This window comes from Leopardus geoffroyi, chromosome D2 (assembly GCF_018350155.1).
Source record: "Leopardus geoffroyi isolate Oge1 chromosome D2, O.geoffroyi_Oge1_pat1.0, whole genome shotgun sequence".
Lineage (NCBI taxonomy): Eukaryota > Metazoa > Chordata > Mammalia > Carnivora > Felidae > Leopardus > Leopardus geoffroyi.
Genome location: NC_059334.1, coordinates 30,706,756 through 30,734,679, shown reverse-complemented (window position 1 = coordinate 30,734,679; position 27,924 = coordinate 30,706,756). Strand labels below are relative to the sequence as shown.

General features: G+C 40.2%; 1 protein-coding gene across 1 annotated transcript; it reads right to left on the bottom strand.

Moving 5' to 3' along the window:
• SUPV3L1 (Suv3 like RNA helicase) lies at positions 1–26,948 on the bottom strand. The gene is made up of 15 exons (XM_045437644.1): positions 26,567–26,948; positions 19,761–19,838; positions 18,824–18,931; positions 17,428–17,542; positions 16,102–16,270; positions 13,653–13,764; positions 10,987–11,064; positions 9,542–9,633; positions 8,012–8,192; positions 7,371–7,464; positions 6,226–6,445; positions 4,878–4,958; positions 4,324–4,500; positions 1,372–1,520; positions 1–742 (listed from the first exon to the last, which is right to left on the bottom strand). The coding sequence occupies exons 1-15, from the start codon at positions 26,841–26,843 to the stop codon at positions 310–312; spliced, it is 2,364 nt and encodes a 787-aa protein (XP_045293600.1). The 5' UTR covers positions 26,844–26,948; the 3' UTR covers positions 1–309.
• Positions 26,949–27,924: the final 976 nt, after the last annotated feature.

Here is a 27,924-nt window from a genome sequence, read left to right as displayed (position 1 = left end):
TTTCACCAAACTGATTTTATTCTCATTCACAGTTCCTTATAGTGCATTGTCTTAGTGCTATACTACAAATGGCCACGATATAAAGCTTTAAATAAAATCCCTAAGACATTCCATAGTTTTTAAATGTTGAAACAAACAGCAGTTATCTTTAAGAGCTAATTTTCCCAAGCAAAAAGCAAAACAAAAACAAAACAAACAAACAAACAAAAACCCCATAATAGCCACATACCGTAGCAGGCAGTAAATACATATGAGGAAAAAAGGATTTTAAAATAGATTTTTATTGGCAAAAATAAAAATAAAATAAAACTAATCTGAATCCGGTTCCTTCTTCTTTCTTCTTGTCCCTTTTGAGTAAGTCCCAGGCTCTGTTCTTTCTTTGCCATCAGTTCGTTGTGTCAGCCACTCCTTTTCTAGCTGTTTCAGCATGTCTGCAGTGAGGAGTCCTTGCTGCACCAGTCTGGAAGCTAGGGATTTCTCTCCTCCATTGGGGACAGGTGGCTCAGCAGCTTTACTCCCTACAGTTTTGGTGCCTCGCACCCTTCTAGCTTGGCTCTTTAAAGTTCCTGACAATCGGGACCGGTTCTCTGACGACAAGCTCTCCAAGTTCAACAGCTTATGTGACTCTGAAATTTTAATCAGTTTGGTGATGTTGTGTACACCATCTTGGATAATGCCATCTAGTTCTTTCTGGAGATCTCGAATGAGGCTGGCATCTGGAAACATATCTATAAACCGGTAGCTAGGAAAAGACATATTATGTTATATAGCAACAGCCCTTATCAGAATCATTGGGCTTATCTCAATGATGTAACTACATCTGGACACTGGCCCCCAAATGTTCTGTTTTTGCAGACTCTGTCCAGTGCCTTTGCTCAGCCCCAATACACCTGAGGAATACTGTCATTATGAGGGTAGGTCATCACTCATATCTTAAGTGAATCATATTTTAAGGGGGACAGGCCCCTCCTTTGAGAATCACTGATGTAAAGCAGCACCTTTCAAATGTTAATATACAAATGAATCACCTGGGGATCTTGTTAAAATGTAGTTTAAGTTTGGGGTGGGCCTGATATTCTCTAGTTCTAACAAGCTCCTAGGTAATACCAATGCTTTTGGTCCGGGGACCACCATCTGTGTAGCAAGAATCTAGTACACTTCCTCACCTACCTATCTGAACTAGAATCATAAGAAGTCCTTAGTCATTTTTAGAATGGGTATAAACAAGACTCGACTGCCATAATGGACAATAAACATAACAGCACCCTGTAAAAATGTGCCTGTTACTTGAGAGCAAAAGACCATTCATAAAACCTTTGATTTTCCCTATTACTCAGAAAAATGAGAGTAGGTAAAGGAAAAATGTGATACCTTAGCCAAAGGTAAAGATCCAAGACATCATGGACAGCTTCTAAATCCATGAGGTCTTTAATATTCTTAGGTGGAAGTAATGGCCACTTAATATATCGGCGTAACCACGAGAAGGTCAGTGGCTCATTCCTGCTATACTGCCTGGCAAACTGAAAGAGAAGAAAAGAGTTTGGTGAAAGAATCAAAATGCACTTAAATCTGCAATCAGAAACAGAAAGCACAACAAAACATTAACTGCGGTCGTGTTTCAACAGGCTGGTTTCTTTCCTTCTTTATACTTTTCCATACTTTTAAGAATATTTAATACTTCATAAAGATACCTTGAAGAAAAAAAGTAGGGGGGGGGGTGCTTTCCTTCATTTTCCAAAGCCAGGGCAATAATATGTACCTCAGAAGTCATACAAAAACTAACAGAGCCTAAATCTGTTAACTTTAATGAACATTTAATGTTACAAGTTTTGGACAGATATTTTTGAAGTCTCTCATTTCTACCCCTTTATGGAATGGTCCTGTAACTGCAAATATAAGCTGTATCTTGTCAATATCCTTCCTTATCATAAAGAAACTCTGAGGTGGCTTGGTGCAAGGTTGGGCATGAGTCGATCAAGCTAGTAAACAGACTCTGCACCTCTTCACTAGCTGTGTGGCTCTGGCCAAGCCATCACTCTGTGCTTCAGTGACCTCATCAACACCGTAAGACCACCATACCTCCTTCTTGAACCACAGGACACTGTTGGGAGAATGTGCTCGGAAAACCAGGCTGCCCCCAACCCCCACAAATGCCAGGCATTATTATGCATCACAATATGCTATAGGAGACAGAAATACAACCATGTGAGACCTGTAGAGCAAAAGTTTAGCTTCAAGAATAAGCTGATTTCAAATCGTTCATGTCCTGATTAGGGAAAATTATCTCTAAATGTCTAACCTAAGTAAGGTCCATACTTCAGAGAGGCGAGGCAGTTTTAGAACAATTGTGGTTAAATAATGTTATGATTTTATTAAATTCAGTCATGCATTCTGCTAACACATGCCAAACAGAATAGCCATGAAGGATGGAAATGTGACCAAGCTAACCTGCTGAGCAGGACAAGCCGAACTTTAATATTTCTGGCCACAAACTAGTAAAAATCCAATACGTAAAAGAGCCAAGCACGGAGCTGTCCAAAAAGGGGAAGGGAGAGATACTTATCCATTCAGATACCTCCGTCCAACAGCTGGCCCTAAAGGAGCTCCCTGGAACACCATTTCCAAACAACTATCCTGCGGGGCACCAGAGGCCATCAATGGGATGGAGGTCTTTTAAAGTTCAGTCATAATGGTGATCAAGAAAAAAAGGAAAAATCTCTACCTTTCATATGCTAACAGTATCAGAACACATAAGCAACTGCTGGCCTCTACCATTCCAGACTTCTTACCCCTTAGTAAAATGCTTCTGCTTCATTAGAACAGCTGTTTGAAGGGTGGTAAACCAGAGTCAGGACCATGGACCCGAGCTCCATCCAGGTCACTTTTTTTTTTAATCTTTTTTTAACATTTATTTATTATCAAGAGACAAGGAGAGACAGAACATGAGCATGGGAAAGGCAAAGAGAGGGGGACACACAGAATCCAAAGCAGGCTCCAGGCTCTAGCTGTCAGCACAGAGCCCGACGCGGGGCTCAAATTCACAAACCGCGAGATCATGGCCTGAGCCAAAGTCGGACGCTTAACTGACTGACCCACCCAGGTGTCCCCACCCAGGTCACTTTATAGCATTTCAGACTTTATTCCAGAAATGTCAACCTTATGCTAACTAACTCTCTCATAAATGCCAGCTCTAAGAAACATATTTCCTAAGTAAATACCTGGGTGTGCAATACCTCTAAGACATATTAAAGGGAAAAGAAAAAGGCAAGTTGCAGAATAATTCATTATAACATTTATGGGAAAACACACCCACAAAACTAGAATTTCCATATGTACACATATGTAAGCAAATGCAACGGAAAAGGTCTGCAATGACACAAACTGTTAACTGTAGCTCTGTCAAAAGACTGACATTGGGGGTGGTAGCCCAATTTAACCTATCTGTAATGTTTTAACTTCATGCAGTGAGAAAGCATTTATGTATTATTTATGCAATTTGAAAGTAATTTCGAACATAAATTTAGAAACAGATTTGGTGAGAACACAGCCAGTACGCAGAATGCTGAGTTCTATATAGAAGACAGGGGCAAGACTAGAGTCAGAGGAGGATTCCAAGAGGAGGCCCTTGGGTTTAGTGGGACAGGGAGGGCACTCCAGGAAGAGGCAACAGGGGAGAGGCAAGGGCTCCGCAAGGTGAGAGGACATGGCAGGAGGCTGGAAGTTCAGCTTCCACTGCCCTTCCCTGCCCCCCTTTTTTGGGTGCATAAATGCTCCTCAGAAGGCAGAGGTTTGTATCCCTATGCAAATGAATAAGAAGGGGCTAAAAGCCCGGCACCAAACTCATACAAGACAGCAATCCCTGGCTCAGTGCCTTATAATCAGGAAAACCGAATACTATGACCACCACTAACCCCTACTCCCCTTCCCCTTCCAAAAAATATTAACCAATGCTACTAAGAAAGAAGTGTATTAGCGAGCACCTGGGTAGCTCAGTCAGTAGAGCATGTGACTCTTAATCTCAGGGTTGTGAGTTCACACCCCACACTGGGCATGACGCCTACTTAAAATAAAAATAAAAATAAAAAGCAGGCAAAAAAAAAAAAAAATTATAAAAAAAAAAAAAGACGTATATCATCAGGCAAGACCCCCTTCCCTCAAAAGAATTTGTCATTTAAGAAAAAAAAGAGCCACTTTATATATAAGTTCTTATATAGTATCTCCTATGGAAAAGTACTCTCCAACTGTTTTACCTTGAATAACAAAGTACTGTTTAGGGAAATGCATTGACTTGAAACAACTCAAAATATAAAGATAAAGGCTTACCTGTAACAACGAAGAGCAGACAAAAGGTTGCTTCTTGTTGATAGGAGCTGTGCAGAAAACATACCTCACTCGTAGACTTAACGGAATATGCTGGATCAACTCTGCAGAAAATTTAAAATCATCCATATTGCAGACAAAATATTGCCCATCAACTTGTGAAAAGTCGACAAAAATATCCTGGAGGGAAAAAAAGATACATTATTGGACTGCCTAAGTGGGCATGAATGAAGTACTCAAGCCTACAAAAGACAATCTCTGAATCCTTAACAGTCTTCTAGAAAGGCCTGTTTAATTCACTGTCCTCACAGGCTAAAAGACCTTCCCTATAGCTTTCCCAACCTGAAATACTCAGAAAATTCCTCAAGACAAAAGTTCCAGAAGATTTTGAGAGGAGGTTTTCACTTTCAAGATAAACCTCATAAATAACAATATCACAAAAATAGACTATCCACTGATGCCCACAAAGTTAATTAGTAACTGTCTGCAATATCAACCTTTTTAGAAAAGATAGTTTAGATATTTTAGGAGAGATTTAAAAGTAAGTTTTTACTTACAATGAGATTAGAAAGTGTTGTATCAGGGAGATGGTAGGCAAACATTTCAATCTGTTCCGCAGTCGGATGAAGACCAGCTGCCTTTAGTAAATGAAAGAACAACTCTTAAGTTTCTCCTTCTTAGAGGACAACTTTTCTTAAGTTGTTTATAAAGTCCTATATTCAGGCTAAGCTCTCACCAAATGAGCTAAATGACAAGAATTTGAGTAAAAAAGAAAAAAGCAATGTCACTTTCCCATTTATCACCAATTGAGAAAGCTGATGAGATGGTTTAGTGACCCTGACCAATTATACCCACTGAGTTGGCTCATCAACCTTTCGCTGACATTTTAGTTAGTATTTCTCAAACCTCTGATGATCTGACAGAGTACCAAAAATGCTTTCCAGGGTCTCCGTTATCTTCACTGAACAAAAATGAACAAGGAAAACCCAATCGCTTTAACCAAGGCAATAAAACTGACAGACAAACATAGATAAATACATGAGAGAATGTCTACACTGGAGGCCAGTCTCTCTTCAACTGTATCCCAGTATTAATAAGGCGGGTATAAGCAAAAAGAGAAAGAGAAAAGGAATAGGAAACACAAAGAGCAAAGGATGAAAGAAGGAGGAAAGAAGACAGACCTGAGTCACGGGAGGGACGAAGAGTATGGGCACAAGAAATGAGGCACACAGGGGAAATGGGGGTGTGTCCTTAGCAACTGAACTCTTAACAAAAGCTACAGAAAGGATTTCAACCACAGCTTTCCTCCAGGAATTTTCCCTTGCATCGACTCATTTATATTCCCCTTTTACTAGGGTCACTGAAAAACGAGATGAGCCACGTTAATTTATAAGTAAATTTTCTAGGCAACTTAAATTATGAGTTAACAAACTTATAACTAAAATACATACGCTGCTGCCTCGTTAACCGCACTAACCAAAAGTTAACCTCGTCCGAACTGGCTCAAAGTTATATCGCTTAGTACTGTTTTTGCCCCACACTCAAGAGTTTCTTCTACATTCAAGCTTCTCACAATTTTTCAGCTGGCTGTCACAGCGGGGTGCCCACCTGAGGCAACTACGCCCCTCTCCCCACCCAATGCTAGAGTACAGAAAGAACTCAAGGAAAATCAGGTTTACTAAACTCGTTCAATCTGGATCTTCCATTTGCTCACCATTCTCTAATGAAGGGGTCCCTAGGGCTCTCCAAAGCAGTAAAGTGGGGCTTTCTTGACAGGATTTTCATGGCACAAAACTTTCTTTTGCTTATTTCTGTTTCCAGGTGTCTGAGGCAAGGGTCCGGAAGGTGAGTGAAGGAAGGAATGACTGTCCTTCGCAGACAAGTAATGAACACGTTACACCTTACCTTTATGGGATCCACAGGCCTGTTCAAAATTTCTTTTAGTAAATTGAGATCTTCTCGATTCATTGTTGTCACTTCTCCTTCTTTATATTTTGAACTGAATCTACCAGCTCTGCCAGCAATCTGTAAGGCCTGAGAGGTGGTAATTGGTTCTATTTCCTTCTCTCCCTTTTCATTGATAGTGGGTTTTATAAGGGAGTAAAAAATAATTCTTCTTATGCTCCTGAAATAGAAATAAAAGTAATCTCAATACAGACTGCTGTATAAAAAACTCCCCATCATTTGGGTCACTACAGAAATGCTCACTCCAGTTCTAGTTTAGACCTGCTTACAATCTTGTCCACTCTTTACAGTATAAGAGAGGTTTGTCAGTAATTCTTTTCCTTCCCATTAAATAGTACTTTTTAACAAATGTATAAATTTACTAAAAACCACTAAACTGTGCAATTACAATGAACTGTGGAGTATGTAAATTATACTTCAATAAGGTACAGAAAATGACTTTTTTTTTTTTTTTTTTTTTTTACCAGTAAACCATATAAAGTGCTATCAGACTGTTTTTAAAAGTTGGCTCCTATTGGGGAGCCTGGATGGCTCGGTCTGTTGAGCGTCTGACTGTTGGTTTCAGCTCAGGTCATGATCCCAGGGTCATTGGATCAAGCCCCATGTTAGGTTCCATACTGTGCATGGAGCCTGCTTAAGATTCTCTGTCTCTCCCTCTGCCCCTCTTCCCTGCTCTTGCTCCCTCTCCTTCTCTAAAATAAAGAAGTTGGCTGCCATTAATAGCTTTGAATACTTCTTGGATTCCAAAAGGTGTAACTGCCTGGACTCCTCAGAGAAAATACTTAGACACAACACTGTTACTCCTAGAGATAAGGGCCAGCCCCACATTCATAATGGGCACTCATACACCTGCTGAGAAACTGAAAATAAAGTGAGATACTATAACAGGTTAGTGGGAGGCAGTGTCATTCAAAATCCCTAATGCGATGTGATATTTTCTTTTTATTCCCTCAAGAGATGTCAGCAAGATAAACCTCACGACTGTATTATAATACCCATTCTCCTAAACGTAAAGTGTTTGGTCATTCTAATTCCAATTAGAAAACCCACAGAATACCCATGATTATTAAAAACAAATTACTTACAAATTAAGTCCCATGCCAATTGCATCTGTAGCAACCAAGATTTTGCATGGATCATCAGGATCATTAAACTTTTTTGCTTGAGCAAGTTTGGTCCCTAAAACAAGAACAGTTTATGTTCGCTCAGTGCTCTCAAACTTTTACCACATCACACTAAGTATATCTTAGAACCCTCATCTCTCATTCTCCATTCTTATGAATAAAACTCTTACTGTTTCAAACTTACTGCTTTATGTCCTCAAAGAGCCACTTATCTTTCGTTCCTACTCCTTTAAATATCCTGACATAGAGCAACACAATCCCCTACTAGCCCCATTTCTGAGAACACTTATAAAGAGATTTCAGGACTACACCTTTAAAACGATGTACCAAGCTCATATTTTAATGACATTTCTGTAACAAAATCATCAACTCAACATTTAAAATACAGTCTAACAAGAGCAGCAAGAGCTATAATTAAAAAACTTCTATCCCCACCAAGATGAACTAGAGAAATATATTTACTTTATTTGACCCATAACAAATTACTAATGTATCAAACAACCTTATTCAGTACCTTTTACTGTGTTTTCTATACACATCTCAACATAAATGGCAAAAATAAGAGACTTCATGTCCCTGTCATGATGAAAGCCAATAATTACCAGGTGGGAGGCTGCCATATATAACAGCTGATTCCAATCCCCGGATTTCAATCTGTCGACTCACAGAATAAATATCATTCTTGCTAAAACAGACAATGCAATCCCCAGGCCGAAGGTTGTCTAATGATTCTAGTGCATGATCCAGCACAGAAATGGGGGTAAGCCTCTTATAGTTTCGAACCTACAATAAAGACATGATATTGTAAAATAACACAACTAACTCAACTTCCTGTCACTATTAGGTGAAAAATGGGCAGAGCAATCAAAAGCAGCTAAAAATTGACAAGTTCCAATGTTTTTACATTTACATGGTATTTTACAATATAGAAAAACATTTATTTTCATATTATAAATGTTACCATCAGTTCTCATTGGTGTTTTCTAAATTAACAAAATGTTATATACAGCATGCCAAAATTTTTTTTAAATGTTCTTTATTTAAAAGTTTACTTATTTTTGAGAGAGAGAGAGAGAGAGAGAGGGAGCACGAGTCGGGGAGGGGCAGAGAGAGGAGGGGAGAGAGAGAATCCCAAGCAGGCTCTGTGCTGTCAGTGCACAGCCCGAGACGTAGAGCTCGAACTCACAAACCGTGAGATCATGACCTGAGCTGAAGTCAAGAGTCGGACGCTTAACCAACTGAGCCACCCAGGCACCCCCATGTCGCAGAGTTTCAAAGCACTTTCATATACATTCGATTTTCGTGGCAACTTGGTAAGTTCAGAGGTTTACTATTATTTCAATTTTATGAAAAAGCAAAATAGAGTCCACATAAAAGATCAGGTCTGATAAGGATTCCTTCGGTTCTAGCCTTCTGCAATCTGCCTAACAACGCAAAGCTAGTTAACAGCAAAGCCAAGACTAGAACCCAGAATTTTTTCCACTACATCCCACCCTCTCTCTGAAAGCTGAACACAAAACTGATGAACCAATTTTTAAGTATTTCTTCATCTTATTAAAGAACTATAGTAAAAAAAAAAAAAAAAAAACACAAAAAATTAGGATTGAAAGGAAACCAGTTATTTTCTACTCTCCACGTTGGAGAAAGGGATACAAACTATCTCTAGCAAAAGGCCCTAATCTTCACCTTTTGGGATGAGCACTGGGTGTTGTATGGAAACCAATTTGACAATAAACTTCATATATTGGGGAAAAAAAAAAAAAAAAAAAAAAAAGGCCCTAATCTCTGACATCCAAAATTCTGAAAACCATATGCTTTTGCTAAGCCTCAAACTTCCAACATTCCTGACTTATTTAATTCTAAAGAGAACTGCTCACACTCCATAAGGCGTTGTCAAGAGAAGATTACGAGTCTCTTTGTACTTTTGGAAGGCTTGGGGTATGATGGTCATTCCGCCGGAATTCCGGATCATGAGGTTCAACCAAGCATGTATGATCTAGCCAACTGTGAGGAAATGACACTTTCTTTTTAGTTAAGTTCTGACTTTGCCGCTATCTGGGACCCCTGAAGCCACTGCTGGGGTACTCCAGGCTATCTGCTATGCCACCTTGAGAACAAAGCATGTGATCTACCTCCACTTCCTCTCCCGTCGTGTACATGAGCTCAGTAACCAGGTCAATGGCAGCAGATTCTCCACACAAATGGACTTCTTCAGCACAGAGTCCTGTTAAATGCAAAATCGATAGTTTTTTAAAGGTACGAAATTAAATATTTCACACTTTATATAACAAAAATACTTGAAGTTTCCTTACCGACTGCTCTATAACTTTACCAAGTGTTTTCATCGATATTATCTCTTTGATAATTATCTCTTTGATTCAAACCTCACAACAACCTTCTAGCGGGCAAAGATTATCTCTATAAATCTCAGTGTTTTTTTGATTTTATTTTATTTTATGTTATTTTATTTTATTATTTTGAGAGAGACACAGACGGTGCAAGTAGAAGGGAGCAGAGAAGGAGAGAGAGAGAGGATCTCAAGTAGGCTCCATGCTGCCAGCACAGAACCCAATGCGGGACTTGAATTCATGAAACTGTAAGATCATGACTTGAGCCAAAACCAAGAGTCAGATGCCTAACCAACTGACCCACTCAGGCACTCCAATCTCAGTGCTTTTAAACTGCTTTGGCTATGGTTTTGAGTCCACTACAGAGTAAAGCCAGCAAAGGACCAGAACCTGGCATTCTGATGGTTAGTACTGAATCTTATACTTGTGTTTTTCAAATTAGGCTCCATGGAATGACTGAGGTACCTCGGAGGCTGGGGACCGGACGGTAAAAGAAACTCCAAGCTCCTTACCACTGAGCAGATCCACTCTCATTTTAAATTATAGGCTTTAAGGTATATGAGTTGTTTGAAGAGAGAGTTCAGCTATTTGTTTTTAAGTTTGCAAACACCTGCCCTATAACACAATGATCAAAAATTCACTCCAATATCGCGCAGTAGAAATATTCATTCATGGTCATGGACCTCAAGAACTCCAATTCTAGGAGCCTATCCTAAAGAAATAATAAAATAAATAAATAAAAAGCTATGGCCACAGAAATTTTTACTGTAGCACTATCAATAATAGGAACAAATGTTCAACTCTGTGGAAAAAATAGTATAGCTCTTCAACAGAGAATGTGCAATATTAATATGTGGTGTGAAAAAAAATCTATGAAACAAGAGAACCGAAAAAAACACAAGATACAAAATAATATATTCACAAAACACCATATGCACGAGGAAAAAGACCGCATGAAACACCAAAATGTTAACATGGTTGTGTAAAGGTGGCAAGATTTGAACATTTTAACTTTAATTAACTGGTTATGCTAACTTTACAGTAAGAAAACTGGACTTCCCATTTTTAAAATAATATTTAGGAACTAAGAACTCACACTAGGCTGACATTTTGTTTGATTTGTGTCAAAAAGAGAGGATCCTAAGAACTCTATCCGGCAATGTCAAGCAGAGAAATGCAACTCCGTGCAGAGGTCACAAAGCACGGGTGTTAGCATTAAGACCACCAACCTAGAAGCGCTCTGGTCCAGGCCCATCCTCTGGCTGGATCTTTAATCATCTGAATTTCATCAATCACAGCCACTTCATCTAAAATAAAAATTCATCATGAGCAATATACTTAAATAATATTATAAACAAATTATAGCACCCAAACTCAAGCTTTCGTCACCACCATAATCACCACTATCGCTTGCTCACGAAGCACTTCTTTTCTGGCAGGCTTGTTCTAAGTGCTTTACAATTTTAACTCATTTAATCCTTACAACAAATCTATGCCATAAGTATCATCATTCTAGCCATTTTATAGAAGAACAGACTGAGGCCCAGAGAAGTTAAGTCACTGGCCCAAGCTTATACAGCATGTACAGTGATCAAGTTTAAGATCTAAAAACATAAAATTCTAACCCAGGCGATACAACATCTAGTAGGTTCATTTGTCCTATTTTTTGCAATCTCAGAGGGAGCCTAGAGAATCTACTTAATAAGAACTAACATATCCACAGGGTAGTAAAAGAAGTAAGCATCTAGGCTTCCAGGAATAAGGAGCAGACAGTCCTACTGTAAATGAAGCTTCTCTATCATATGAACCCAGACAGGTGTCAGGAGCAGAAAAAGGGATAGAAAGTGTAATTTCCTGAGCTCTAGCTATGCTCATTCTTATGGGTTTTAAAACCTCATCACTAAGGCAAAAATTAGTGCCTCATTTTATTTTCTAACGCCAAAAAGATTTTATTTTTTTGTTTTTTATGAGAGAGAGAACGAGTGAGCGAGCAAGGGGAGGCGCAGAGAGTGAGGGGGACAGAGGATCCAAAGTGGGCTCTGTGCTGACAGCAGAGAGCCAAATGAGGGGCTCGAACTCACAAACCATGAGATCATGACCTGAGCCAAAGTCAGACGCTTAACCGACTGAGCCACACAGAGGCCCTTGCCAAAATGTTTTCAACCATATTATTTTATTCTCCTTGTGTCATATCAATTTTATTTTAATCTTCTTCCTCAAATACCAAGGAGTTGAGAAGAGCACATTAAAAAAAAATTAATATACCCATAATAACATTTAGGAAACAAAAGAGAGGACTTTTTTTGTTTGTTTGTTTTTTTGTTTTGTTTTTTTTTTTTTAATTTGTTTAATGTTTATTTATTTTTGAGACAGAGAGAGACAGAGCATGAATGGGGGAGGGTCAGAGAGACAGGGAGACACAGAATCCAAAGCAGGCTCCAGGCTCTGAGCTGTCAGCACAGAGCCCGACGCGGGGCTCGAACTCACGGACCGTGAAATCATGACCTGAGCTGAAGTCGGACGCTTAACCGACTGAGCCACCCAGGTGCCCCAGAGAGGACGTTTTATACTGAAAAAACATCAGATTAAAAATTACTTATTCCAATTGGGTACATACAAACAAGATTAGAAAAGAAGAGACAGAAGAGGGAATTTTGATTTATGAACTCCTGTGCTATCAGAATGTCTACAATGTGTTACTTTTATAATAAATTCATTTGTAAAAAAACTACTCAGAAAGTTGATTAAAATGAAAAAGCTAACTAGAGTACATAATGTGTATTTCCTATTTAATATACACACTCACAATGCACACATAAGTATATGCATACACAATACAAACATAAACATAGAAGAAATCTGGAAAATACACACCACAGCGTTAGCACTTGTTGATTCTGGATGAGTAGGACTGGGAGGTTATGGGTTTTTTCCTTCTCTTTGCATTTATGTTTATATTTTCTATAACAAAGATATGACTGCTTACTGGTAAGGAAAAGTTAATTTTTATTTAAAATATCTTCAGGGGCGCATGAGTGGCTCAGTCAGTTAAGCGGCCACTCTTGGTTTCAGCTCAGGTCTTGAGCTCACAGTTTGTGAGTTTGAGCCCCATGTCAGGCTCTGCACTGACAGCACAGAGCCTGCTTGGGATTCTCCTCTCTCTGCCCCTCCCCCGCTAACACACACCTCCCCCCTTCAAAATAAACATTTAAAAAATAAAATTAAACAAAATATTTTCAAAACTACTTAAATAGAAGTTCATTGCAGTGCAATATATAATAATGAAAAACCTTAAACAACTTAAATATTCTTTAGTAGGGGAATTAACAATTTTAGTTGTAAGATGGAATTTTCGTTATAACTTTAAATGAATAAACACGATATATATATTTATGATACATATTATACACATAAGATAAACATACAATATACATATAACAAGACTAGTTCTAAAAACATGCTGCATAGAGTACCAAGCAAGTTGTGGAACAATAATACAGTATGATAATCACCTGACTGTTTTGAATCATACAGTCCATAGTATCGATAGGTAACATGTATCAGTGATGTAAAAAAAGACAGGAAAGATATACACCAAACACTTGACAGCAGTTGGATCAAAAAAGGAACTAAACTGGGGAGTGGTAAAAAGGAACCAATTATACTTGTTAACATTTTAGTTCCTTTAAGAGAAAAGGGGAGAGGAACATTCACAAGCAAACACCACCAAGAGTCTGACATTTATTAGTGAGCACTGGTGAGCACTGGATATCTGTTGTCCTATTCGTCTCAATTTAAAATTTTTTTCACAATAAAAACACATTTCGTATGTTTAACCATATTTTAAAAGAAAAAATTACTAAACCGTAAATGTTCTTAAATGGCATGTACATACAAGGAGTTGTAACACTGCACATCTCAACTGTACAAGCAACATGGGCAGCCTGTTTCCCGTCTGGCTCCACGGTCACACGCTCTTCACCTGTTACCAAGTCACACGGCACGCCCTAAGGTGACAAAAAGATATCTGGAGTTATTGCCGTCTTTAAAATAATAGCAAAGGGGCGCCTGGGTGGCGCAGTCGGTTAAGCGTCCGACTTCAGCCAGGTCACGATCTTGCGGTGCGTGAGTTCGAGCCCCGCGTCAGGCTCTGGGCTGATGGCTCAGAGCCTGGAGCCTGTTTCTGATTCTGTGTATCCCTCTCTCTCTGCCCCTCCCCCGTTCATGCTCTGTCTCTCTCTGTCCCAAAATAAATAAACGTTGAAAAAAAAAAAAAAATTTAAAATAATAGCAAAAAGAAGTTTGGGTTGTTTAATATTCTCACCATTATCATCAAATTTATTCCCAAACCTTTAAAAAATTTTTATGAAAGCTGCTCTTACACAAAGTATGTCAACTTGGAAACACCTCTAATTAGCTAAATTCTCAGGTATCAAAAACATGAGACAGTGTAGCAGTTTCACTTAACTTTGTATATTTCTGCACTGTAGCAGTTTATTAAAATAAAACAAATGTGAATTGTTTCTGGATTCAGGAAGAATATCATAAGTAATATTTAAAAATGGAAAGACCGGGGCGCCTGGGTGGCGCAGTCGGTTAAGTGTCCGACTTCAGCCAGGTCACGATCTCGCGGTCCGTGAGTTCGAGCCCCGCGTCAGGCTCTGGGCTGATGGCTCAGAGCCTGGAGCCTGTTTCCGATTCTGTGTCTCCCTCTCTCTCTGCCCCTCCCCCGTTCATGCTCTGTCTTTCTCTGTCCCAAAAATAAATAAACGTTGAAAAAAAAAAAAAAATTTAAGAATGGAAAGACCTCCTGGGGTGCCTGGGTGGCTCAGTTGGGTAAGCATCCAACTTTTTTTTTTTTTTTTCTTTTAGCATCCAACTCTTAATTTCAGCTCAAGTCATAATCTCAGTTCATGAGATGGAACCCAGTGTCCCGCTCTGCACTGCGAGCACAGAGCCTACTTGGGATTCTATCCCTCTCTTTCTCTGCCCCTCCTCTGTGCTCTCTAAATAAATAAACATTAAAAGAATTATTAAAAAAAAAAACAAAAAAACAGAAAGATCTCCTAATATAATTCATTGACAAGGAGCAACATTAATACTATCGTATAATCGTTTGCCCAGAAATTAAGGCGTTCCTCAGGACGAAGTGCTTTTGGTGCTAAATCTGGGAAAGTCTAGGCAATCTGGGACAGCCCATCTCCCTAGTGACCTAAAACTAATCACAAGGAAACATGTGACATGTCCAAACTGAGTGACAGTTTACCACAAATGACCATTAGTCGTCCAAAACGTAAAGGTTATGAAAGATGAAAGAAGGATCCTAGGAACTGTCCTAGATTAATGGAACCTAGAGACAGGAGAACAAAATACAGTGCTGGCACCCTGGACAGAATACTGGGGGGCTGGAAGAGAATGGGGGTAGTATTACTGACAACTGGCAAAATGTGAATATGGACCGTAGATTAAGTAATAGTATTCTATCAATATTAAATACCCTGCTGTAGATAAATGCCACGTGGTTATGCAAAACAAAGTCATTGTTCTGAGGAAATATTTTCTTAAATATTTATGGATAAGGAGGCATTTTGTATGCAAATTACACAAATTATTCAGAACAAAAAACCAGAGAATACAAGTTATATTCCCAAACTGGTTCATCTTACATTACAAAGTCATAATAAAACAGTGAACCAAAATGTGGCCCATTTAGTGAAACGATGCCTCAGACTACAGGGCATTCGGTCCTTTTCAGGTTTGAAAGGTGGTGTCAGGCTTTATCATTAGTTCTTTTTGATAGCATCATAGTCTGATCTAAAAAAAAGGGAAAGTAAATATCATCTCAGAGTTAGGTTAACTCTGAGGAAGCAAAGGAGGACTTCAGAGGGAGTTTCAACTATATCAGTATTTTATTTCTTAAAAAACTAAATAGAGCAAGTATGGCAAAATGTTAGAATCTGATGGGAGTTGGGGAGTGGGTTCAGGTTATTTGTGTGTAATTCTCTGCACTTCTCTGTATTTGTGAAATATTCTGTGATAATTGTGTTTCATTCATTCAATACACATTTTTTCACATTTAACTATCTCTGAAATTAGAATATATTTTAACAACTGATGGCAAGTCAGAGTCAGTTGACAGCATCTTTTTCTTTCTCAATTGTACATAAAATAGTGGTACATCTTACAAAGTACAATGAACTATGACAGCTTTTATTAATGGCAAATTACTACATATGCCCTTTCCCAACTCCCACCTTCACCCTGCCCAGTCCTCCTTAACAAGAAAATTAGCAATTTTCAAGAAATTAACAAGAAAAAAAGCAAATACTTGGTAATATACTGACAGCAGCATTACTCTTTTCGAAGATCTCATGTGCCAATAATTTTAAAGGGCCACAATACACTCCAGATTTTGCTGACAAGTACTTCTGGATTGCATGGTAAGTCTTTCCACTGTTTGTGGGGCCTGAATGGAATATTATCTTCCGCTGTATGGCTCTGGCTTCTGGGTACCTAAAACATAAGAAGGTAAACAGCTTAATCCCATTAACCTCAAAATCTATCTTGGCAAAGGTAGCAACTGAAAACTATTCCAATGAAACATCCTGTTAATATTCACAAGAGAGCATCTTTGGAAACTAAAATTAAATGACAAGTTTCAGATCCACAATAACATAATGACTATTTTCTAAGACTGGCATTTACTAACTAGAGGACAGAAAAACCTAAATGCAAATTAATTTCTTGGCTATTTTTGCTACTGTACTAGTCCCTTTTCTTCAGAAGTTACTTAAAGTAAGTTTAAACCCCATCGTGCTCCATAGACATGTTCACATCATTTCCACAGCTCTAAACACATGAACCTGTAAGTAAATATGCCTAGCCTTCTAAATTTCAACATATATAATATAATAATTGAGTCTTCTGCTTCTGGCCATGATGAATGGTACAGGACTTGCCCTCCCACCATAAACAAGTACCAAACTGGACAGTATATGCAGCAGCTGCTTAGGGACATAAACAGCAGACAGTGTAGGACTACAAGTCCTGAAACAAAGGAACACTTGAGCTGTGCCGTACTGCACCCCAGGAGGGCACAAGGAGGTGGAACCCAAGCAAAGTATGACAGCCCCAACGAGCTGAGCAGTAGCGAGAAAATTCAGAGATGCTAAAGCAGGTGGAATTGGAAAGCAAACTGTGGAAAAGAAGAAAGGGTTCAGTGGAGAGGATGCCTCGAAATCTATGTGAGGCTACCCTGTGGATCCTTGACCAAGGGCTGGGCTGAACATGGGCAGGGCCCACCCAACCACAAAGGGTTTGGGCAGAAAGTCTCAAAGGGGTGGCAAAGTGCTAGATGTTGGAGTTCCAGCCACAGTGTGGACATGGTGAGAGCTCACACTGGAAAGGCCACACTTGAGTTGTAAGGCCAACACCCTAAACTAAGGGCTACTCTAGATTTGTCCTAATAAAACTAACTTGATCAGAATCAAGGGGAGATACCAGAATTAATTGCCTGCTTTTCTAGGGAAAACAACTCCTAGCCTCCTTATGATTTCTTGTCCAGCATACAACAAAAAATATTATAATGACATATATAATAATATATAATGATCACTAATCTCCCAAGATTAGAAACTGAAAATCTCAAATCCACAAATAAAGAAACTAACCAGTTAGGTGGTATTCTTAAGTCACTGATCTTACGTAGATCGTCCTTACATTCCAACACAGGAAATATCTGTTTCGCATGTCTCAAGAAAAATGGAAATAAATCATCCACATGAGCTGAAAAATAAAACACTACATTAACACATACAGTCTACAAGTTATCCATAACCAAACTCAGTCAAACTTTTCCTCTTAGTGAGCCAGTTCAGGGGACACTGCCCCCAGGATTAAAAAAAACTCTGGAGCGAGGAATTCCTTTTCTGAGATCCTGCTTTGTCTTATGTTTTCTTCCTAATTTCGCTTACACTTTCTACAGAAACAACAAATTGGCTGTCAACCACCATGCTCTACTCCTCCAATATAAATAGGTAAAGATCAACTTGGGTGAAAGTTAAGTTAAAAATAAACAACCTGGATATATACATTAGAAAGAAGACCTATGGGGCACCTGGGTGGCTCAGTCGGTTGAGCGTCCGACTTCGGCTCAGGTCATGATCTCGCAGTCTGTGAGTTCGAGCCCCGCGTTGGGCTCTGTGCTGACAGCTCAGAGCCTGGAGCCTGTTTCAGATTCTGTGTCTCCCTCTCTCTCTGCCCCTCCCCCCACTCATGCCCTGTCTCTCTCTCTGTCAAAAATAAATAAACATTAAAAAAAAAAAAAAAGAAAGAAGACCTATGGTTACTGAACAGAAATGGACGTGCAAACACTTTACATTTAAAAACCATAACCAAAGCCAAACTGCCGACGGGAACACAACAATAACGTTCTTATATTTTTTTCTTTTACATCAAGAACTCTCTCCTGATATGTGGGAGAAAAAAGTCAGTGGCAGAAACAAATGGAATCCACCATGTATTAATTCTGTCTTCTGTGAGAGTTCATTTCACTGCGGCCTATACACAGCACAGAGTGGAGAGCAGAAGGTCAAAGCCCCTGCCTTTCTCAAGCTTAAGATATATTGTTGATTTAATAACCAGTTCAGGGACCCACTATAAAAGCAAAATGACCTCTGAACGCCTGGGTGGCTCAGTCTGTTAAGTGTCCGACTTCAGCTCAGGTCATGATCTTGCCATTCATGGGTTCGAGCTCTGTGTCAGGCTCTGTGCTGACAGCTCAGAGCCTGGAGCCCGCTTCAGATTCTGTATCTCCCTCTCTCTCTGCCCTTCCCCCAATCACGCTCTGTCTCTCTCTCTCTCTCTCTCCCCCCCCCCAAAAATAAATAAACCTAAAAAAAAATTTTTTAAAGCAAAAATACCTCAAAGGCCTCCTATGAAAGCACGGAATTATTTACAGGATGTGAATAAGCTCTGACCAGAGAAATAAACATGAAGTATGGGAAGAAATACAAAGTATGTTCAACACATTTTTAAAGAGATTTTTAAAAGTCTCTAAACACTTGCCTGCACTGAAGCAAATATCATTCAAAATAATGTGAATGTCCACATCCAGGGAATGAGATTGCATGATATAATTTCTAAAGCTTATGAATGCTTGATGGAAGAGACGAGCTGCAGGAAATACAAAACCAAAATAGGTAAGACTTAGTCTTCATTTCATTTCTTATTTATAAGTGTACATATAGGGGCACCTGTTAACTGCTGGACTCTGAATTTCAGCTCAGGTCATGATCTCACCATCCGAGCCCCACACTGGGCTCCGTGCTGGCAGCACAGAGTCTGCTGGATTCTCTCTTTCTCTCCCTCTCTCTCTCTGTCCCTCTTCTGCTCATGTGCACGCTCTCAAGATAAGTAAATAAACTTATAAAGTGTATATACACGCAACACACCTAACTCATCAAAGTGATTTTGGTGGGGGGCACCTGGGTGGCTCAGTCGGTTAGGTGTCCGACTTCAGCTCAGGTCATGATCTCACAGTTCTTGGGTTCAAGCCCCGTGTAGGGCTCTGTGCTAACAGCTCAGTGTTTTAGAGCCTGCTTCAGATTCGGCGTCTCCCTCTCTCTCTGTTCCTCCCCTGCTTGTGCTCTGAATCTTTCTCTCTCTCTCAAAAATAAATAAACATTAAAAAAAAAATTCAAAGTGACTTTTTTTTTGAGGTGGGGCCAGGGGGTCTACAGCTGGTTTACTATCATCTGACCAAAAGTGAAATCCTAGCACAACAGGAAGGAAAGCTAAACACACAGCTCCCTTGCTGGGTGTCCAGCACAGCAGATGCATCTTGCCCAACTCCTGCCAAGACAGAAGCAAAGGTCAGGGAAATCCTCCAGACTATACCCATGCACTTATTTCCAGGGCACACTAGGTCTCACACAATACTGACAAAGATGTAATCTAAGAAGTAATAAAATAATATCTCTAATAGAAATGCTAGTAGCCTTACCATCGAGTCCATAATCAGCACCCAGTTTCTGAATTTCTTTCCTCTTGTAAAACTTGTCTAAGATCTTCTTTACTTCATCTGAAAGAAAGATTTGCTTAACATTGGTTTTCCAGATGGAGAAAGGCCCAAAGAGCAAAAGATACTTGAAATCCTAATACTCAAGCCAGCGGTCTACTGAGTGCTGTAAGCACTTAAAGGTTTTAGTTGACCACGAGCTCTTTATGGTTTAATAGTGCAATGGGCTGTCCAGAAAAATTACAGTCAAACAACAGAATATTCCTGTTTACTGCAGAAGAATAAGCAACGCACCACAGGATTAGACATGGTCCCTAGCCTCCATCAGGCCACTTTTAGATAACTGTATTGTTTCATTTACTTACAAGCATTCTAAACATCTAATAGTGAGCAGCCAAAAAGTATCTAGAAAGATAACCAGTACCGCAAGGACCAGATCATCATGTTTTTATGTAAATGACTAAAGAGGTGAGGGATGATCTTTAGTTGGAAGAGGATGGTTTTAAGAAGAACAGACTGGGGCGCCTGGGTGGTTCAGACAGTTGAGCGGCCGACTTCGGCTCAGGTCATGATCTCGCGGTCCGTGAGTTCGAGCCCAGCGTCGGGCTCTGTGCTGACAGCTCAGAGCCTGGAGCCCGCTTCGGATTCTGTGTCTTCCTCTCTCTCTGACCCTCCCCTGTTCATGCTCTGTCTCTCTCTGTCTCAAAAATAAATAAATGTTAAAAAAAAAAAATTAAAAAAAAAAAGAACAGACTACACTTATTTTGTTCTAGATGGCATAATTAAAGCCAGTGGGAAGTAAGGGATGCAGATTTCAGTGGAACTTATACAAGAACTTCTAACAATGAGAAGAGTGAAGGAAGCTGCCTCAAAAAAGTGCCAGCTCCTTGTCACTGGAAGTATTCAAACAAGGCTTAGAAAACTATTTCAAGGGTGACAGCAGAGAATCACTGTGCTAACAGGGGAAGCTGAGTTAGCTGTCTGCTGAGGAAACAGGCCACTATAAATCAATAATGTCATAAGTGAAAATATTTTAATCAATCAAGCTGAAATTGTATTAACACTGTAGATGTTAAATATCACTACATTATTCCACAGAGATAAACATTCTACTGATCCAGGCACACATGCTATATTGCTGGAAACGCAGGCAAAAATGGAGAATACAGTCTTTGCCCACAAAACACAAAAAGGCCATCCAAAAAAATAGAAATGGAAGGAAAACTTCCAAACTCATTCTATGAGACCAGCATTACCTTTATTCCAAAACCAGACAAAGATCTCACGAAAAAGGAGAATTGCAGGCCATTATCCCTGATGAACATGAATGCAAAAAATCTCAACAAGATGCCAGCAAATCGAATTCAACAGTCCATTAAAGGAATTATTCGCCACAATCAAGTGGGATTTATTCTTGAGCTCCATGGATGGGTCAATATTCACAAATCAATCAATGTGATACACCACATTAATAAAAGAAACGATAAGAACCATATGATCCTTGGGGTGCTTGGGTGGCTCAGTCAGTTGAGTGTCCCCACTTTGGCTCAGGTCAGGTCATGATCTCACAGTTCGTGAGTTCAAGCCCCGCATCAGACTCACTGCTGTCAGCAGAGTCCACTTTGGATCTTCTGTCCCTCTCTCTCTCTCTGTCCCTCCCCCTGCTGGCGCTATCTCAAAAATAAATAAACATTAAAAAAAAAAAAAAAATATATATATATATATATATATATATATATATGATCTTCTCAATAGATACAGGAAAAGCATTTGACAAATACAGCATCCATTTTGATAAAAACCCTCAACAAACTAGGGATAGAAGGAACATATTTCAACATCATAAAAGCCATATACAAAAGACCCACAGCTAATAACATCCTCAATGGGCAAAAACTAAGCTTTTCCTCTAAAGTCAGGAACAAGACAGGAATGTCCACTCTCACCATTGTTATTTAACACAGGACTGGAAGTATTAGCCTCAGCAATCAGACAACAAACAACAACAACAAAAAATAAAAGCCATCTCAACTGGTAAGGAAGAAGTCAAACTTTCACTATTCACAGACGACTACGTAGAAAACCCAAAAGACCCCGCCAAAAATTACTACAACTGATACACAAATTCAGTAAAGTCACAGGATATAAAATCAACATACAGAAATGTTGCATTTCTTTACCACAATAATGAAGCAGCAGAAAGAGAAATCAAGGAATTCATTCCATTTATAATTGCACCAAAAACCATTAAGATACCGAGGAATAAATCTAACCGAAGAGGTAAAAGATCTGTACACTGAAAACTATAGAAAGCTTATGAAAGAAATTGAGGAAGACACGAAGAAGTGGAAAAACATTCCACATTCATGGATTGGAAGAACAAATATCGTTCAGATGTCCATACTACCCAAAGCAACCTACACTTTTTTTTTTAATTTTTTTTTTTAACGTTTATTTATTTTTGAGACAGAGAAAGAGAGCATGAACAGGGGAGGGTCAGAGAAAGAGGGAGACACAGAATCTGAAACAGGCTCCAGGCTCTGAGCTGTCAGCACAGAGCCCGACACAGGGCTTGAACTCACGGACCGCGAGATCATGACCTGAGCCGAAGTCGGACGCTTAACAGACTGAGCCACCCAAGAGCCCCAGCAACCTACACTTCTAATGCAATCCCTATCCAAATACCAACAGCATTTTTCACAGTGCCAGAATGAACAATTCTAAAATTTGTATGGAACTACAAAAGATATGAAATAGCCAAAGCAATCTTGAAAAAGCAAAGCAAAGCAAAGCTGGAAGCATCACAATCCCGGACTTCAAGCTATATTACAAAGCTGTAATCATCAAGATAGTATAGTACTGACACAAAAACAGACACTCACTCAGATCAATGGGAACAGAACAGAAAACCCAGAAATGGACCCACAACTACATGGTCAATTAATCTTTGACAAAGCAGGAAAGAACATCCGATGGAAAAAAGACAAGTCTCTTCAACAAATGGTGCTGAGCAAACCGGACAGCAACATGCAGAGGAATGGAAGTTCCTCCACTTTCTTACACCATACACAAATATAAATTCAAAATGAATGAAAGACCTAAATATAAGACAGGAAACCATCCAAATCCTAAAGAACACAGGCAGCAACCTCTTTGACCCTGACCGCAGCAACTTCTTCTATGTCACCAGAGGCAAAAGCAAAAATGAACTACTGGGACTTCATCAACATAAAAAGCTTCTGCACAGTGACAGAAATGATCAACAAAACTAAAAGGTGGCCTAAACGGAAGAAGATGTTTGCAAATGACATATCAGATCAAGGGTTAGAATCCAAAATCTACAAAAAACTTAGCAAACTCAACACCCAAAAAACAAATAATCTGGTTAAAAAATGGGCAGAAAACATGAACAGACAATTTTGCAAAGACAGTCAGATGGATGGCTAACAGAAATATGCTCAACATGATTCATCATCAGGGAAATACAAGTCAAAACCACGATGAGATACCACCTCACACCTGTCAGAAGAGCTAAACTTATATACAAGAAACAACAGGTGCTGGGGATAATGAGGAGAAAGGGGAATCCTCTCACACTGTTGGCGGGAATGCAAACTGATGCAGCCACTCTGGAAAACAGTGTGGAGGTTCCTCAAAAAGTTAAAGGTAGAACTACCCTACCATCCAGCAACTGCACTACTAGGTATTTACCCAAAAGATGCAAAAATACAGATTCGAAGAGAATCATGCACCTTGAAGTTTACAGCAGCATTATCAACAATAGCCAAGTTATGCAAGGAGCCCAAATGTCCATTGACTGATGAGTGGATAAAGATATGGTGTGTGTGTGTATATATATATGCACACACACGCATACGTGTACACACACACACACACACACACACACACACACACAATGGAATAATACTCAGCCATCAAAAGGAATGAAATCTTGCCATTTGCAATGTGGCTGGAGCTGCAGTGTGTTATGTTAAACAAAGTCAGAGAAACACAAATACCATATGATTTTGCTAATATGTGGTATTTAAGAAACAAAACAGATGAATATGTGGGATGGGGGTAAAAGGAGAGAAGGAAACAAACTATGAGAGACTCTTAGAGAACTGAGGGTTGATGAAGAGATGTGGGTGGGGGACAGGCTAGATGGGAGATAGGTATTAAGGAAGGCACTTGTTATGATGAGCATTGGGTGTTATAAATGATGAATCACTGAATTCTACTCCTGAAATCAACACTGCACTATATGTTAACAAACTAGAATTTAAATAAAATTTTGAAAAAAATACATACAATAAATGAGGAAACTTGTTTAATGGGTTTAGGTTTTCAGTTTTGCAAGATAAAAAGTTCTGGAGATCTGTTTCACAGCGATGAGAATATACTTAACCACTACTGACCTGTACACCAAAAATTAAGATGGTTAAGTTTTGTTATGTATTTTTTTACCACAACCTTAAGATAAATAAATAGTATTAATACCAATAATTACATTAAAATTATTATTTTAACAGTATTATTACATTATTAAAAGTACCCCAAAATAAAGACCTCCCAACTCCCATGTTAAGTGAAATAGCTAGCCTAACTGTCTTCGAAGAACAGGTTAAAGAATAGCATATACTGGGGCACCTGGGTAACTCAGGAGGTTAAGCATCCAGACTCTTGATTTCGGCTCAGATCGTGATCTCACAGTGGTGGGACTGACTGCTATGGGCTCTGCACTGACAGCGCAGAACCTGCTTGGGATTCTCTCTCCCTCTGTGCCTCCCCTGCTCGTGCTCTCTCTCCCTTTCTCAAAATAAATAAATGAACTTAAAAAAAAAAAAAAAGGAATAGGCATGAGTTCCATCACATTTTTCAGTAAAAGTATTATACTTCTTGGGGTGCCTGGTGGCTCAGTTGGTTGAGCGTCAGACTTCGGCTCAGGTCACCATCTCATGGCTCATGAGTTCAAGCGCCAAGTCAGGCTCTGTGTTGACAGTTCAGAGCCTGGAGCCTGCTTCGGATTCTGTGTCTCCCTCTCTCTCTGCCCCTCCCCCACTCACACTCTGTCTCTCTCAAAAATAAATAAACATTAAAAAATTTTTTTTAAGTATTTGCACTTCTGCCCCCCAAAACAAGCTTTGGCCCATAGTATGTTGTAGTCTACATTTTTAAATTACAATAGGAGTAGAGGATCTCTTTTGCATTGTTGGTGGGAATGCAAGCTGGTGCAGCCACTCTGGAAAACAGTATGGAGGTTCCTCAAAAAACTAAAAATAGAACTACCCTACGACCCAGCAATTGCACTACTAGGCATTTATCCAAGGGATACAGGTGTGCTGTTTCGCAGGGACACATGCACCCCGATGTTTATAGCAGCACTATCAACAATAGCCAAAGTATGGAAAGAGCCCAAATGTCCATCGACGGATGAATGGATAAAGAAGATGTGGTGTATACATACATATACATATATGTGTATATATACACACATATATGTATATGTATGTATGTATACACACACACACACACACGATGGAGTACTACTCAGCAATCAAAAAGAATGAAATCTTGTCATTTGCAACTACATGGATGGAACTGGAGAGTATCGTGCTAAGTGAAATTAGTCAGAGAAAGACAAAAATCATATGACTTCACTCATATGAGGACTTTAAGAGACAAAACAGATGAACATAAGGGAAGGGAAACAAAAACAATATAAAAACAGGGAGGGGGACAAAAACAGAAGAGACTCATAAATATGGAGAACAAACTGAAGGTTACTGGAAGGGTTGTGGGAGGGGGGATGGGCTAAATGGGTAAGGAATCTACTCCTGAAATCATTGTTGCACTATATGCTAACTAATTTGGATGTAAATTTTTTTAAAAATTAAAAAGAAAATTAACAACAACAAAAATTACAATAGGAGTGACCAATGTTGCTTGTTGAAGTGAACTGCCTGAAAATAGCTTCTGGAGAGCTAGTGCCCTGTGCAGCTATACAATTCCCTCAGCCTCCCAGAGCTTCATTTAGTCTGAGGTAATTCCCTGCCTCCTTAAACGTTCAGAAACTAAAGACTACAACCTTATAATCTGAAAATCCTTTTGAAACCATCCACATGCCTCCCTGTCAAACCCATCCAAAGTTAGTTTGGGGAACAAAACACACTGCCACTTACTGATGCTAAGCGGACTCCTTTCTCTCTGGAGTCCTGGATGATCAGGATACAGACCATCTCCTGGATGATCAGGATACAGACCACCTTAGGCGAGGACACCCTTATCATGTTCTAACTTGTATTACGTTTGGTTATCCATACATCCTTTCTCCCCGCGACACTGTAAGTTTCTGGAGTGTTAAGTGCCAGTAAATTATAAAGACTCCTTAAAGCGATCCTCCTCTAGCTTTTCACTGACACCTCCCTTGCCCCTTCTCAGGGGTATCAGTTCTGGGCAGGGGCGAAGGAACAAAAAAGGATGCCAGAAAAAGCGGTGGTCCACCGAACGACGTAAGAAAGGCGAATCGTCCCATCGGAAGAGGGTTGAAACGATTCACAGAGAGCAGTAAAAGGAAAAAGACCACTTCTGGGGCGACATATAAAAGGATCACTAAGACGCAGCCCCAAGCTTGGAGGGGCTCACAAACCAGCGCGGTAGGCAGACACTGACAGGCACGACGACAACGCTTGAGGGGACCCGGGTTGTCCAGGGAAAGGGGATGCGGCTTCCTCGCGGCCACGCGTGGGCCTGCAGACACCCCGGCCGCCCTCGCTGGCTCCCGCACTCACTCTTGTCCAGAGGGCGGGTTAGCTCGGCCCCGACGTCGCCATCCGCGCTGGGGCCCTGGGGTTTCACAGTCAGCGGCACGAACAAGGACGTGTTCGGGGCTTTGGAGCCTCCTGAGGCAGAGGAGGAGGAGGAGGAGGCAACGGCAGACACGCGCCCCAAAGCCCCAGGAAGGGGTTCGACGTGGGCGCGAAGGGCAGAGCAGACGGCTGCCCGGTGGCCAGCCCGGCGCCCCGCCGGGAGCCGAGCCCACAACAGGGCACACCGGGAGAAGGACATCGAGGCCGCACGCCCTAAAGGAGGCCGGCGGGAGCAGCCCGGGACTTGGCGGTGGACAGTGACGCGCCCCGCCAGTGCCTACAGTCCAGAAAGACCCAGACCGCGCAGGGGAACTGCCCAGGATAACGCCCGATCAATAAGGAGAAGGTAGTGTCGTGCGATTGCTCATAAAGAAGAGGAAACGCTTAGAAATAAAAACCGGAAAAGATGAAGTTCTTATATTTTCTCTTTTTCATTATTGATTGGGCCAGCTTTCTCTAAAGAAAAGAAAGTAATCAGGCACCATTGATGATGTCACAGATGAGGGGAGGGGGCCTGAGAGCTATGTCACGTGACTCGGGCTGGCCTTGTAAGAGCGCGCGAGTTCAGAAGCGCTTGGACACCGCAGGGCGCAGTGTTGACCAGGCTGGTAGGGGGGTTACTTCTGCTGTGGGCACCAGCGTGACTTGCTGACTGGAGCACTAAAGAGCATTTCTCAAGTTTCTTAGATTATTAACTTTGGTTTTCTGTTAGAATAGCGTGAGAGGGCATAACCTGATCTGGCCTTCAGGAGTGTTGCTAAGGAATTTTTTTCTGCAAGTTCTTAGGTAAACCCCTTGTGTGACACTTGTGTAAGTACTCGTTTTTTAGTATGAGCAGTCTGTGTACGTCGTCCAGGCAGCTGAGATGTCACAACCGCATAGCACTAAAATATGTCCTTAGAACCCCAGAGTTTCATTTCATTTGCATAGGTTGAATACTGTGTCATAGGAGTTTGCAACATGTTAATTCAAAATATGCTGCTATATTTTCCACATCTCTCTCATACCTGAACATTAAGATCTTGCAACTTGAAGGGACGTGTCATGTGATATGTAATACTCCTGTGTCAAATAGGATACCAGTAACAATTTGTTAATGTGCCTTTCATTCCCAGGATATATACATACTGATGTATATGCTGATCACATACACGTGTGTGTGTGTGTGTGTGTGTGTGTGTGTGTGTGTGTGTGTGTGTGTGTATTTGGTTTGGTTTTTTATTTTTTTTAAATGTTTGCTTATTTTTGAGAGAGACAGAATGTGAGCAGGGGAGGGCAGA

Bases quoted from the DNA above. Each gene is read 5' to 3' on its own strand.
- SUPV3L1 (XM_045437644.1), bottom strand. From the start codon at position 26,843: ATGTCCTTCTCCCGGTGTGCCCTGTTGTGGGCTCGGCTCCCGGCGGGG. The intron at 4,959-6,225 runs GTAAGGTGTAAC...CATTTACTAAAG, and splicing joins GGCCTGTGGATCCCATAAAG to GCAGCTGGTCTTCATCCGAC. The intron at 4,501-4,877 runs GTAAGTAAAAAC...TTTTCCCTCCAG, and splicing joins CAACACTTTCTAATCTCATT to GATATTTTTGTCGACTTTTC.